At 38.7% G+C, this 12633-nt stretch overlaps 1 protein-coding gene across 2 annotated transcripts in view; it reads right to left on the bottom strand.

The window, feature by feature from the left end:
- Nucleotides 1-2083: 2083 nt before the first annotated feature.
- MKX (mohawk homeobox) overlaps nucleotides 2084-12633 on the bottom strand; it is a 56857-nt gene continuing 46307 nt past the window's right edge. Inside the window, exons 6-7 of one of the 2 annotated variants that reach the window (XM_050939159.1) lie at nucleotides 4684-4717; nucleotides 2084-4567 (exon numbers count right to left, since the gene is read on the bottom strand). In XM_050939159.1, coding sequence (XP_050795116.1) covers nucleotides 4381-4567; nucleotides 4684-4717 — 221 coding nt within the window. In that variant the 3' untranslated portion in view covers nucleotides 2084-4380. The remainder of the gene's footprint in view (nucleotides 4568-4683; nucleotides 4718-12633) is intronic. The other variant, XM_050939157.1, reaches the window with a different exon arrangement.

Genomic DNA, 12633 nt, shown 5'->3' with positions numbered 1-12633 from the left:
CTGCCTCTCAAGATAATGTGCCTTTACCATAAAGGAAAGAAATGCCCCTAATTTGTGGTTATTTACAGCACTGTAAATCAATCATTTGCCATGAAGTACCAATAAAAATTGTTTAATATCAGACTTAAATAACTAAACTCTCAACAGCAGCTCATAAAATGAGACTTGGCAGTTCTTTTGCAGTTATGGTTAAATTGACAGTCCTTTAGGGAGTTAAGATAGCCAAAAGCAGTAATAGTTAAGAACAAAGTGATAGATAGCGCAGTTTGTTGGTTGGACAGTCTTTATAGCACACTGTTGAGCCCTTCACATGTTGAGAACTGTTAATTAGCACTGGGATGGGAGAATGAAGATATCAGTTAATGGGAGACTTTGTCATTCAGTACTATCCCACTGAACTCATATAGCCTTCACCCATATGGGCCTAGACAGAAGAATGAGCTTTGGCATAAAGGGTCCTGTTGCCATCTATATGTAACAGGATACTTTTCAAGCAGGAAGAAAGATGAAAGGGGAAGCAAGTCCAAAAGAGGCTGAAAGGGAAAGTGAAAATCTGAAGAAAGGACCCAGATCACAAATGTAAAAAGAACATCCATTAAGAATCCACATCTCAATTCCCTTTAAAAAGTCAGGTGTGAGAGTTAAATTAGCCTTGAACAAGGTCTAAGTTCCACTGCCAATAATCACTTCCACTGCTAATAGCCCAAGCTGACATAACAGAAGCATTTGGGGACTTTTCTGTAGCATTAGGCATTATTGTCTCTTTTCCACTTATTTTTTAAAAAATGTATTTGTACTGTGGCCAACTACTTCCCTCTTTGTTAAACAAGGTGAGTTTAGAAATGGGACCCAAATCAGATCCACAACCCTACATTTTGGGGGATTTTAAACTCTGTCCCCAGACCTGGATCTGAATTTTGCAATCTCTCATATCCTGGAGCAAAACATGCTGAAACTTTGGCATGTTCAAAATCGAGGTCGAAATTTTGCAGCATGATCCCACCTCTGGGCTACATTTCTGTTACAGTTGTGGAAGCAAGGCAATGCTGCAGTGCAGTACAGGTCTGTGATCCATACCTAGTCACATTCCCCTCCCCTATAAGAACGCTGAAGCAACTTTCAAAACTCTAAATGCTAGAGGGCACTAGGAGTGTTCAATTTTTTTCAGTCTGCCAGGTGATTAAATCGATTTTCCTGATATTAACTTGTGCAACTCAAGACTGTGTCCTTCATGCCCATGCCTGTGTGTGTCCAGTGGCACAGAACGGCATCACCCTAGAACAGCTCAGGCTTTATGCCACAAAAAACTGGCATATATGCCAGGGGTGCAAATTCTGCAGTGGTGAAAGTCAGTCACAAACTTCCCTTTGCCATGTGATTCAGAGGCATCCTGGGCAGCCCAAAAAAGTGGCAGCACTGGCCGAGGACAGTGTCTTGTCAATGTGGCCAAAGAAATGTGCTGACTCAGTACATCTCTGCTACAATCTTCACAAGCTGGACCCCAGACAGACTTAATACTAGCTACCCTCCCACAGGGGGACTCCTCCACCAGGCACAGTTACTTTCACTGACACATAAAGGTTAGGATTGCCTTCCTGTGCCAGCTTTGGAAAATAAGGCCTAGCATCTGTCAAAGCATAAGAAATGGCAGCATCAGAGCCATCAGCATGAGCTTGTTCAGGGGAAATTCCCATGTGAGACTCTGAAATCAGATTCTGTGTACTCTCCTCTCTCTAGCCCAGAACACTATGCCAGAAGGATCAGTCAGCAGTCATGACCTCGCTAAGCAACATTCAGTCACTCATCAAGGGGCTACTAACAGACAGGTTACAATTCCCCTCCTCCCTCTGCTTATCACATGCTGCCCCCATTCTAACAACCCCATAATACTACATGAAAACAGAGAGAACATGCCATGCAAATAATGACTAAGGAAAGAGAAATGACCATTTATTCAAAAACAGCAAGATGTGGTTTGCAGTTATTTATTTTATTAAAATGGTTACATATGTTGAAACAAAAAAGAGCAATACTAATAATGTTTGTTTTTCCTACATCATAAATAATTATTGAGTCTCCATTAGCTGTTGGCTCAGCATTGATCATGATCCTTGTTATTAAAAAAAAAACCACGCACACATACAACCTATTAGCATTTATGTTTTTAGAAAACATTTAAGCAGCAACAGAAAAAAATAAATTAAAGAAAATTGTCACAAGAAATGATGCAAGTATTTGTTAATTGTAAAACCTATTCGATATGTTTTTTTGCAGGCTATCCTTTGTGCTTTGATCATTTAAAAAAAGACAAACACATGTTTCTAAAATGGCTTGTCTTCTCCAGTTTATCCCAGAGAAGTCACTGAAAGTACTTTTCATTTTTAACAATATGACAAATATTGTTGTCATTTACTCAAATAAAAACACTGAGAATATATCTAACAGAATAGTTTGACGAGACAATCAATTTATTGTCACAAAATATTTAATACCAGAATAACTTATAATAGTATGAACAAGAGTGAAGTATTTACTTTCTGTTCTTAGTTACAAACTCACATTATTATGACAAAAATCCAATAAGTCAGGTATCAAAAATTATTGTCATGGAATTCTAAACACATAATGATGCAAGTCAATAAGAAGTATACTTCAACTGTTCATACAGTCATGACATATGTTTCCTGCTTGGCACTTTATGTCAATGCAAATCAGCAATTTAGAAAACAAAGTAAAAATATATATGTACAAAATATTTCCATATCGATAATTTCCACTGTACCCTAAATAAACCCAACATAATAGTATGTTACATAAGGAAGTGTCCTAGAAGTCACAAAAAGGATATTTGCTGTATATCTTGACTATTTTAGTGCAACTGAAACAGACTATGCTTGTAGAGTAGTGTCATTATTGGCCCAATCCTGCTTCCACTGAAGTATTCGGGAGTTTTGCTGTCAATGTCAACATTGCAGGACCAAAGGGCTAGCAAAAACAACTGATAGGTCACCCGCAGGAAAAAATATCCAAATCCTAGGAACAATCAGCTCTTTTCCAGTTTTCTGTAACCGATTCAGTTCAAATTCTATTTGGCTTCACCACTGTTTATTCAAGCACTGGTTAGGATATTGTTGTATGATTCAAGAAAACCTTGCACACCAAACACAAATTTCTGCTTTTACATTGATTATATCACTCAATAGCAGTCAAGTTTAGAGACTTAAAATGTTATTTTTAATGCATGATTTAGCATTGACTTTAAACCCACCTAAGATACATGCTGATATTATTCAGTGTTTCATGTCCCAGATGTTTTTTATTTGGGTTTTAACTTGGAGTATATATAGTTTTGATTATGTCTTTTTTTCCATTTAAATGTGAATTGTCAATCAACTGTCCTTATTTGATACAGTATGTACAAAATAAAAGCATTTGGACATATTAAAGGTAATAAGAGTTTCCATTGTGGAAAGTTATTGAGTTCCAGTACAAATAACAAACTGTACTATAGGTTTAGTTTGGTACCAGAAGAGATTGGTTTTGTTTATGTATAAAATTACTTCAATAAGTCAATAGCAAAGCTTTAGAAGGATGAAATCCAAATTGACTGAACAGACGGTCTTGCTGCAACCTTCACTATAAATCTCTAATTATCACAATGTCTGTTTGTACGTGTGCATTCAGATTAATTTGAATGACTGAAATATTCCTAAACTTGCATGTTTTCTACAGTATTGCACTTTTCAAAGCAGTTATTTTGGTATTTTAACACACTGCAGATACAGGTAAGAAACATGCACAACAACCTCATGGTCACTTTGACAAAACACACTGTACAATTTTTAATAATACTGTGGATTAAAAAAAAAGATTTAACGTTTTCATTAAGATTCACCAGTCATCAATTTGTATAAGTCAAATACACAACAATTCGCTCAAGGGCTTCCAGTAATAACATGTTCAGCCCCAGACTGCTAGGCTCACTTGAAATAATGTACAAAGATTAAAGTTAATGGCATTGTCATTTTGAGGCATAACTGTGTTGTACTATGCCCACGTTATAGCTTATTTTTTGAAAGCAAGGCACTTATTGTTATAGCAATGCAGACATTTTATGCGCACTTTGATTAACATAAAATAAGTTAATATTTTGATAAAAATGGATTTTATTTTATAATTTACATGCCTTTTATAGAAGCAATTGAACATTTTATTTAATACAATGAAAAAGTCTGGGTCTGAGAGTGCATTTTAATTTTGTAACTGACCATAGTGTAAAAAGGATCTATTTTCAATATTTGCTTCATACCTGTGGATAGGATTTTACTGAAAACCAATGCTGTGAGGAATGTCCATTTGACCAAAAAATGTAACAATTTCTCAAAATTGCTGAACTAATGGCACTTTAACAGTCTTTATTTCTGATATATGTGATGATTTTTGAATGATGCAGCTGGTAGTTCCCTGCAGTTTATCTTTTCCTTGGGCAAGGTTTGTTAGGGCCATCGCTGCGTTGATCTCCTTCCAGTATGTTTCATCTTTGCTTGTTCCTTTTCTGTTAGCTGCGCTAGATTCAAGCAACAAAAAACGTTTACATATACAGATTACATTTCTACCATGACATGTGACCAGGGTACAAACTGCACAGAAAAATTCAAATGGCAATGACAGCCCCTCACTCACCTTTCACACTTCTTGGGTCCATTTTCCAAAGTTTCTGAAAGCAGAAAGAAAATCCTATTATTGTTCATTTTTTGCACAGTATTTCCCAAAATGTACCCCAAACACAGCATTAAATTGGCTCAGGTGGAAATAAGACTACTTTTGAAATGGAGATTAGTCCTTGATGAAAGTAGTTGTACAGATATTCAGCGAGAGAGCCTGAAATACTGTGGACCAGATTCACTCAAGGGTCTCAGCCAGGAGGAACTAGCATAGACCCTGAGCAAGGCACCAGATGACAAAAAGTCCACTTTGAGAGGCTACAGCCAGGCAAAGACACAGGGATATCATAAGCAGCAAGGTCCCCAAAGTAGGCAACTTTAGTGAGGAGGGATCTGCTCTCTAGAGATGAATTCCTCCTGGAGCACAGTGTATCAGGCTTGGGTGGTAGATGTAATTCTCTCAGCTTCAACAAAGGTGACTCTGGCCCTGGAAGGTTACTTAAAGGTTCTGGTGGAATGGAGCTAGATGTTAAAAAAATAATCCTGAGGACATCAGGGATGATAAGAAACATGAAAAAGCAGAACCACACTCCTGTACGAATCTAAGGGTAAATTTTCTACAAAACAAAATTTCCACTGACAAGACAGTACGTGGTTTTAAATGTGACCCCTACCCAGTCTGCAACTAAACTACAAACAGGGATTTAGAAAGGATACATATTTACATAACTAACAAACAGACATGATCAGTAGCCTTTAGTGATTTTGTTAAATCTCCTTCACCCCATCCAGGGGATTCTTTTCAGAAAAATTCTGAGAGGGGAGGGGAAAGTTGCATCAGCACATAGAACATTATATGTGTTTATGCTATATCCTGCAAAATTCCCGGGGTGCAAGAAGTGGCCCCTATAGACCTATGAAACATCTGATGGGCAAACCAAGCTTTGGGGGGCAACTTGCCCATAGCAAATGACACCATTGCCCACTCAAGAATGACAATTGTTAATTCAAGGAAGTTCTCCACAGTAACAGACAGAGGTGGATTTCCAATTAGGCACAGTAGGCACAAGCCTAACGGTGCTGGTGTTCCCTATCTGTGTGTTTGGATTCCACAGAAGACATATTTGGGAATCAGGCTGATCACTGGTTGCCAGCCACCACGATAATTCCAAGGTTGATCTTTTCTTTAAATAGAGCTTACATCTGAACGGATCCTAAAACACTTTACAAACTTTACTAGGTAATTGTGCAAACTATATATAATGGATCTCTTCATCTGCCACTGGAATGCAGCCACTTCTGTCATGAAACCCAGCATATGTTTATCAGCATAACACAGCACATAGCAATATTCCATAATAGTTCAGGGTGGGAAGTGAAGAATATGATACCTAGCTGACATTGCAGGAGAAAAGTAAGCTGGCAGGAAATAATTAAATGAGTTAGAATTTGGCTAGTGTGCCAAACTTAACAAATACTCTCTCCTCTTCCAAAGTGCCCTGAGTTTCATAAATCTTCCCAAGTGGTCAGGGACCTGAGTTTTCTATGTCTTTCCAAGATGAAACGTCCAAAAGCCTAGTGCCCCCTAGCAGTATTTTAGGGTATTGCTTCAGTACTGGACTGAGCAGGGAAAATGTGCAATCTGTACTGAGGGAGGGAGTTGCAGAGAGAAGAAACATTTGATTTGGTGGGATGTACTGAATCATCGCAGTATAACAAAGGCAACCTTCTTATATCTTTTCGGAGTGGTAGCCATGTTAGTCTGTATCAGCAAAAACAACGAGGAGTCCTTGTGGCACCTTAGAGACTAACAAGCTTATTTGGGCATAAGCTTTCGTGGGCTAGAACCCACTTCATCAGATGCATGAATACAGGAACAAGTATAAATACATGAAAGGATGGGGGTTGCTTTACCAAGTGTGAGGTCAGTCTAACAAGATAAATCAATTAACAGCAGGCTACCAAGGGAGAAAAAATAACTTTTGAAGTGGTAAGACAGTGGCCCATTACAGACAGTTGACAAGAAGGTGTGAGTAATAGTACGGGGGAATTAGTGTTGGGGAAATTAAGTTTAGGTTTTGTAATGACCCAACCATTTCCAGTCTTTATTCAGGCCTAATCTGATGGTATCCAGTTTGCAAATTAATTCCAGTTCTGCAGCTTCACATTGGAGTCTGTTTTTGAATTTTTTTTGTTGAAGAATTGCCACTTTTAGGTCTGTTATTGAGTGACCAGAGAGACTAACGTGTCCTCCTACTACTGGTTTTCGAATGTTATGATTTCTGATGTGTCCATTTATTCTTTTGCATAGAGATTGTCCAGTTAGGCCAATGTACATGGCAGAGGGGCATTGCTGACACATGATGGCATATATCACACTGGTAGATGTGCAGGTGAACGAGCCCTGGATAGTGTGGTTGATGTGGTTAGGTCCTATGATGGTGTCCCTTGAATAGATATGTGGACAATAATTATTTTCTTCTTATTCATTTATTTTCTTTCATTTTAAGGCGATAGGATGGCGGTGAATATGCCCCGCCTTGTAATAAAAACACCAATGTGGGTAGGTGTACAAATAAAAATGGAAAAAAATAATGAATGTCACTGCCATAAGAACACACACTCACTCAAGCATCTGTGAGACTTTTACTTTAGGAAAACATCCTTGTGAACAAAAAAATTGCTTGTACAAACATTTGAGGACTGTGGCCAAGAATGGTGATCAGTATTCCAGTTCCACTGTTGATTTCAATGAGTATTTGCAAATCTTTTTTAGGAGTGTTCATCTAGATATAAATGAAAGTGACTTGCCCATGGTCATACCAAAACAGTACCACAGCCAAAAAATAGAATCTAAGGACTTGTCTACATGAGAAGTTTAAATTGCACTAATTTTAGCTAGAATACACTCAAATAACTTGCATATATACAATGCAATTCTAGTCCTCACTCACCCACACTTACCATTATATAATGCTATTGTTTTAAAGAAAAAACTCTTTAACTCAGTCAGGTTTTGTTTTGAAAAACAAATAGATTTATTTGAAATATTTGCCTCTAAAACTGGACTGTAATAGAAATATCTTTGATTATTTTGCAAAGTTCTTGCTAACAACTGATAAAAGAGAAAGATTGAATAATGAACTCCGAACACCTTTAACTTCTAGTGTTGTGGCCCTTTTTGCTGCCATAATTCCTTTGCTTCTACTCCAAGTTTCTAATGCACTTCTTGTCTTGCACTTCTATAGTAGCCAAGAATCTTAAAGCACTTTACGAAAAGTATTAATTAAGCCTCATAACAATCCACTGAGGTTGGTAAACATTGTCTCCATTTTATAGATGGGGACAATGAAGCACCAAAAGGTTAATGAGCCCATTCAGCCAGGTGATTAGTGCGTTTACCTCCCCCTGATGTCAAGGGGAATTGAGGGTCTCTAGGATTGCTCAGCACCTGGGAAGATCAAGTGTTTAAAATGACTGGACCAAATTCACAAAGCAAAGCTACATTTTGCTTGTTCATCTCACGTAATTTGTCCTGCTCTGTCTCTCTGAGTACTCGACATAATGTCTTTTGACATTCTATGTATCTGAATACCAGAATATTTTAACTGCAAAGGAAACACATTAGTGAAAACAACTTCTGAAGGTAAAAAAATACCCACAGAATGCTGTATTTCTGAACAACAAAGGAGATGGTGATCTTGAATGCTGAAAGCCAGAATATACAATGTATTCCTGAAACTGGTGCCTTTTCCAAAGAGACAGATCATTTTCAGTTGCAGTGGTAAAAATGGCATGTCACTGGCACGGAATGCTATCCTTGACAATGGTGTTTGAAAGGAATGAATTAATAATGCCAAACATACAAAATCCCATTGACCATATTGAGGTGAGTACTTAGTCACCAGCAATGTACAGACTGAGCATTTTAATCTTGATCCATAACTACTATAAAATAGACTTGAACTGCAGATTCCAAATATGACCAGTACTTTATTCAGGATAGCACGGATACCACAGATTTCAGGGCTGCCTGGGAGGGGGGGCAAGTGGGGCAATTTGCCCCAGGCCCCAGGCCCTGTAGGGGCTCCCACAAGAGTTTTTTGGGGCCCCTGGAACAGGGTCCTTCACTTGCTCCAACGGCCCTGGAAAACTCGCACAGGGCCCGGGCCCACGGAGCTTCTTCTGCTCCAGGTCTTCAGCGGCAATTCGGCAGTGGGGGTACTTCCGCCACGGGTCTTCGGCAGTGGGGGGCCCCGCCACCAAAGACCCCAGCCCCGCTGAATCCTCTGGGCGGCCCTGCCAGATTTATCCTATTTAGTAGCCATAAGCATAGGAGCTCTCTTAATTTGCATAAAGTAGATCTGATTGCAGACATCTTTCTCTTTACTGTAGAGACATGACTCTCCTTTTGGTTTGATCAAGATGGAGCAATACATACTGGGATCTTAAGCCTCAATGAGCCAACTTATTTACTAAAAAATAATACAACTACAGGCTGCATTGTAGAGGTCTCTGGTCCACCTTTGGCTTTGGTATCATATTTTGGTTACTGACCCTGTGTAGCTTGATAAAAGAACAAGCCAATAGCATGTCATGCACTATGTACAGTATTACCAGATTATAGGACCTCCATAGCACTTTACATGTGAAAAGCACTGTATAAACAACTATGTCTTGAAGAACTCCTAAGTCGTCTTTCTCACCAACAGAAGTTGGTCCCATAAAAGACACTACCTTACCTACCAGGTCTCTCTAATATCCTGGGACCAACACAGCTATAACACCACATATGTAAAGATAAATATATAGCAATACATACTACATGACAGGCACCTGCAGTCATTATCAACTGCATAACACTTTCTATTGAATTCCAAATATCACATTTTCTAAATGTCCTCCTGTTTCAACCGCATACAATATTCTTCTTCTGTGTGCTACTGGAAAGGTACTGGGTTAAGTCTCAAAGGGTGATGCACTTCAGTGATGGGAGGAGTGATTTCTGTGTACACTTTGGAAAATACTTCAGGGTCCTTGGGGTGAAAGACAATTAAACAGCAATAGTCAGAAATGCCTTTTTATTATGTGTTTGTACTGTGCCTAGTACAGGGTACAACTGGGGTCTCTAAGAGCTACCACAACATAAATAATAAATAATTATGAATGTTGTTGTTGTTGTATCTTCCTTTCTGCTGTTCCTTTCTGCTCTCAACTGCACAAGCACTCAAGAGGGTTAGATTCTGATTGAGCAGGAATGCTTCGCTGTGTTCCCACCATGTACCCAGAGACCAGCTAGGCTGAATATTTGGTCCCTGTTGTTTATAGCAGGAATTACCAATAAATCTCCTACCAATGGGATCCTATATACCTTTCCGTTAATATAAGTGTTCAGTACAGAGTAAGCATTAAAACTCATAACATTCAGTGCCAAGATTATAGTTACTGGACAATAATAGCTCTGTAATGCAGTATGGTGTTTTTCAGGAGTCACATAATTATCATTATTAATACATCACACATATAGTATATTCTGTTTTCCATATTAAAAGTCTGTAAAAGTATTAACTCATTAATAATCCTGACAACACTCTCGTGAGGTAACTGTTATTATCTTCATTTGAACAGATGGGGAAAATGAGATGCAATGTACTGAAAGTGACAATATTCACTTGAAACTTCGTCACTGCAAAAGAAAAGTTAAAAGTCATTTATTTTGGTTACTATACCTGCCCTGAGCCCTCCTGCCAGTTTTAGTACTTTCATCAGCAAGCACAGTTGCCTATTTTAAAAATATTTTTCTCTCCATTGCTGCTGTGTGAAAGACCCACACAAACTGAATAACTCACTACACAAGAGAAACAGGGAAACTGGCTAGACAGAACAGGCTGCCACGTGCACTAAGTCAAACTGGGGAAAGAGAAAGGTTTTTTTTCTCCAGCGTCTTTCCATGACATTTATCATAGCTGTTACTTGTAACAATAACAGGCAAAACTTTTACAAACAGAAATGTGGGTTTTTAAGTTGACAGTGTCCCTTTACATGACTTGTCCAATGCCCCAGAAGGAATTGATGTAAAAGCCAGGGCAGGCATACAGGAGCAGTCCGTGCAACTAGGACAGACCCCAGCAAACTAAGGGCTTCTTATTTTGACATGCTTGCAGCAGTTTCAGTTATTTTAGAAACACTCATAGGCCTGTCTAGTTATTTTGGTCTAGCCCCAGTATGGAAAGAGGCTGGAATTTAAGAACAATGCTTTCAATAATGTAAATTACAGCTACAGCTTAGTCTTCATTTTGATCTGACAATATTATTCTCACAGCATGCACTTGTGACATTATGAACAGCTTCACCAAATTCCCTCTAGTGAGCAGCTAAAGAAAAAATGATCAATTGTGCTGTGTCCTGCTTAAGAGACGCACATCCCCCTTCCCTTCTATTTTATGAAATTCATATCAGGGTCATACAGAATTGTAGTCTTTGTGTGCCAGACCCTGCTTTTTTGTTATCATTTGGAATATGCAGAGCAAATGGAGCTTGCAACTCAAAGGAGAAGGGGCATGTATTAGACGGTGGAAGAGAGAAAAAGAGAAGGTTACGGATTATTATATAGTGAAAAGAAACCAACATGGAAATTAAGAAACAGGAAGTCAATCTCACGTGACTGAAACATATTTAGAATGTATAGATTCTTTATGAATTACACATTCTCTATTCCAGAAATAAAGACATCTCTGATCAAAAGGGTTCTTTGGCCCTAAATCGTGAATACTGTAAAATATTTACTGGGTTGATAAAAGGCCAAGTATAATGATCTTCATTTTAAAATTGGCACCAGCAATCAACTGTTTCTCTTTCCTCCTCTTGTGCACTGTCTTTCATTGGTTTGGGAGACACTGGTTTCATGGGTGTTGACCAGCACTTTCAAAACAAGCAAAAGAAAGAAACAGAAGGAGGAAGAGGGATAAGGAATAATAGGAGTCAGCTGAATGAAAAATCAAGTTTACATGTGTATGTAAATTAGTGGTGATGTGATATAATTCTCCGGGTTACAGACATATCTGGATTGTATAATGCTTCTCAAACCACAATTTAAGGGTACATGACTTAAACAGCAATGTGAGAAAGCAGAGGGGAAAGCCGGGTTAATTGGAGTTAATATTATTATATTAATTTACATCGATATAGCTCCTTTCCTCCCAGTGGATCCCATATTAAACCATAAACCATTCAACAACACTAAAATCCAGCCACCTCTGGAGTACGAAAGTAGCAAGCAATCAGCGTAGAGCATGCTACGCCACAGAATGGAGAGACAATTGTAATCATGAACACTAGGCCATTCTCCTACTCTTGCAAAGAGTGTCATTTAATATCCATGCAGAGCAGGTAGTACCTTCTGAAAGGACTCAGTAAACAGCAGTTCATCTAGCACGACTGGAGGAAATGTGAGTTGACCTACCTCTGTGCTCAATCTATGGAGACTAGGTGTTACCGTTCTGATCCTTAAACCAAGAAATACACTTTTTTCTGGAGGGCTAATTCTGTTCAGCTAATGAGCCATTCTATCAAACTGCTTTGTAGAGCATTTATGATCATCTGCTGACCCCAGAAACCGGTGCAAAGGCTTCAAAAAGCTTTTTCCCTTTGAGCTCCCCTAATCCATGTCTCGCTGTTCTACAGAAGCCCCATGGGAGATAAATTATGGAGGGAGGAGGGTAGAATGGAAATCTCACTCTGAATCTGACTGTTGTATATAGCTTATTTTTGTTTTTTGCAGTGAAGAAAGTCCCGTTTCCGCCCCCCCTCCATCTCCCCATCATAAGCATCTGCAAATTTGTAGTCAGCAGAACTGCTCAAGGCAGTTTACAGCCTAGAGAATCTGGCCTGTCTCCACCTGGAATCAGAATTAAGTGTTTCTCCCATGGGGAATTTACTATCTGCTTTGTGGACAGGGTTGATCCGATTT

The sequence above is a fragment of the Gopherus flavomarginatus genome, chromosome 2 (genome assembly GCF_025201925.1).
Source record: "Gopherus flavomarginatus isolate rGopFla2 chromosome 2, rGopFla2.mat.asm, whole genome shotgun sequence".
NCBI lineage: Eukaryota > Metazoa > Chordata > Testudines > Testudinidae > Gopherus > Gopherus flavomarginatus.
This window is presented reverse-complemented; position numbering and strand designations above follow the sequence as displayed.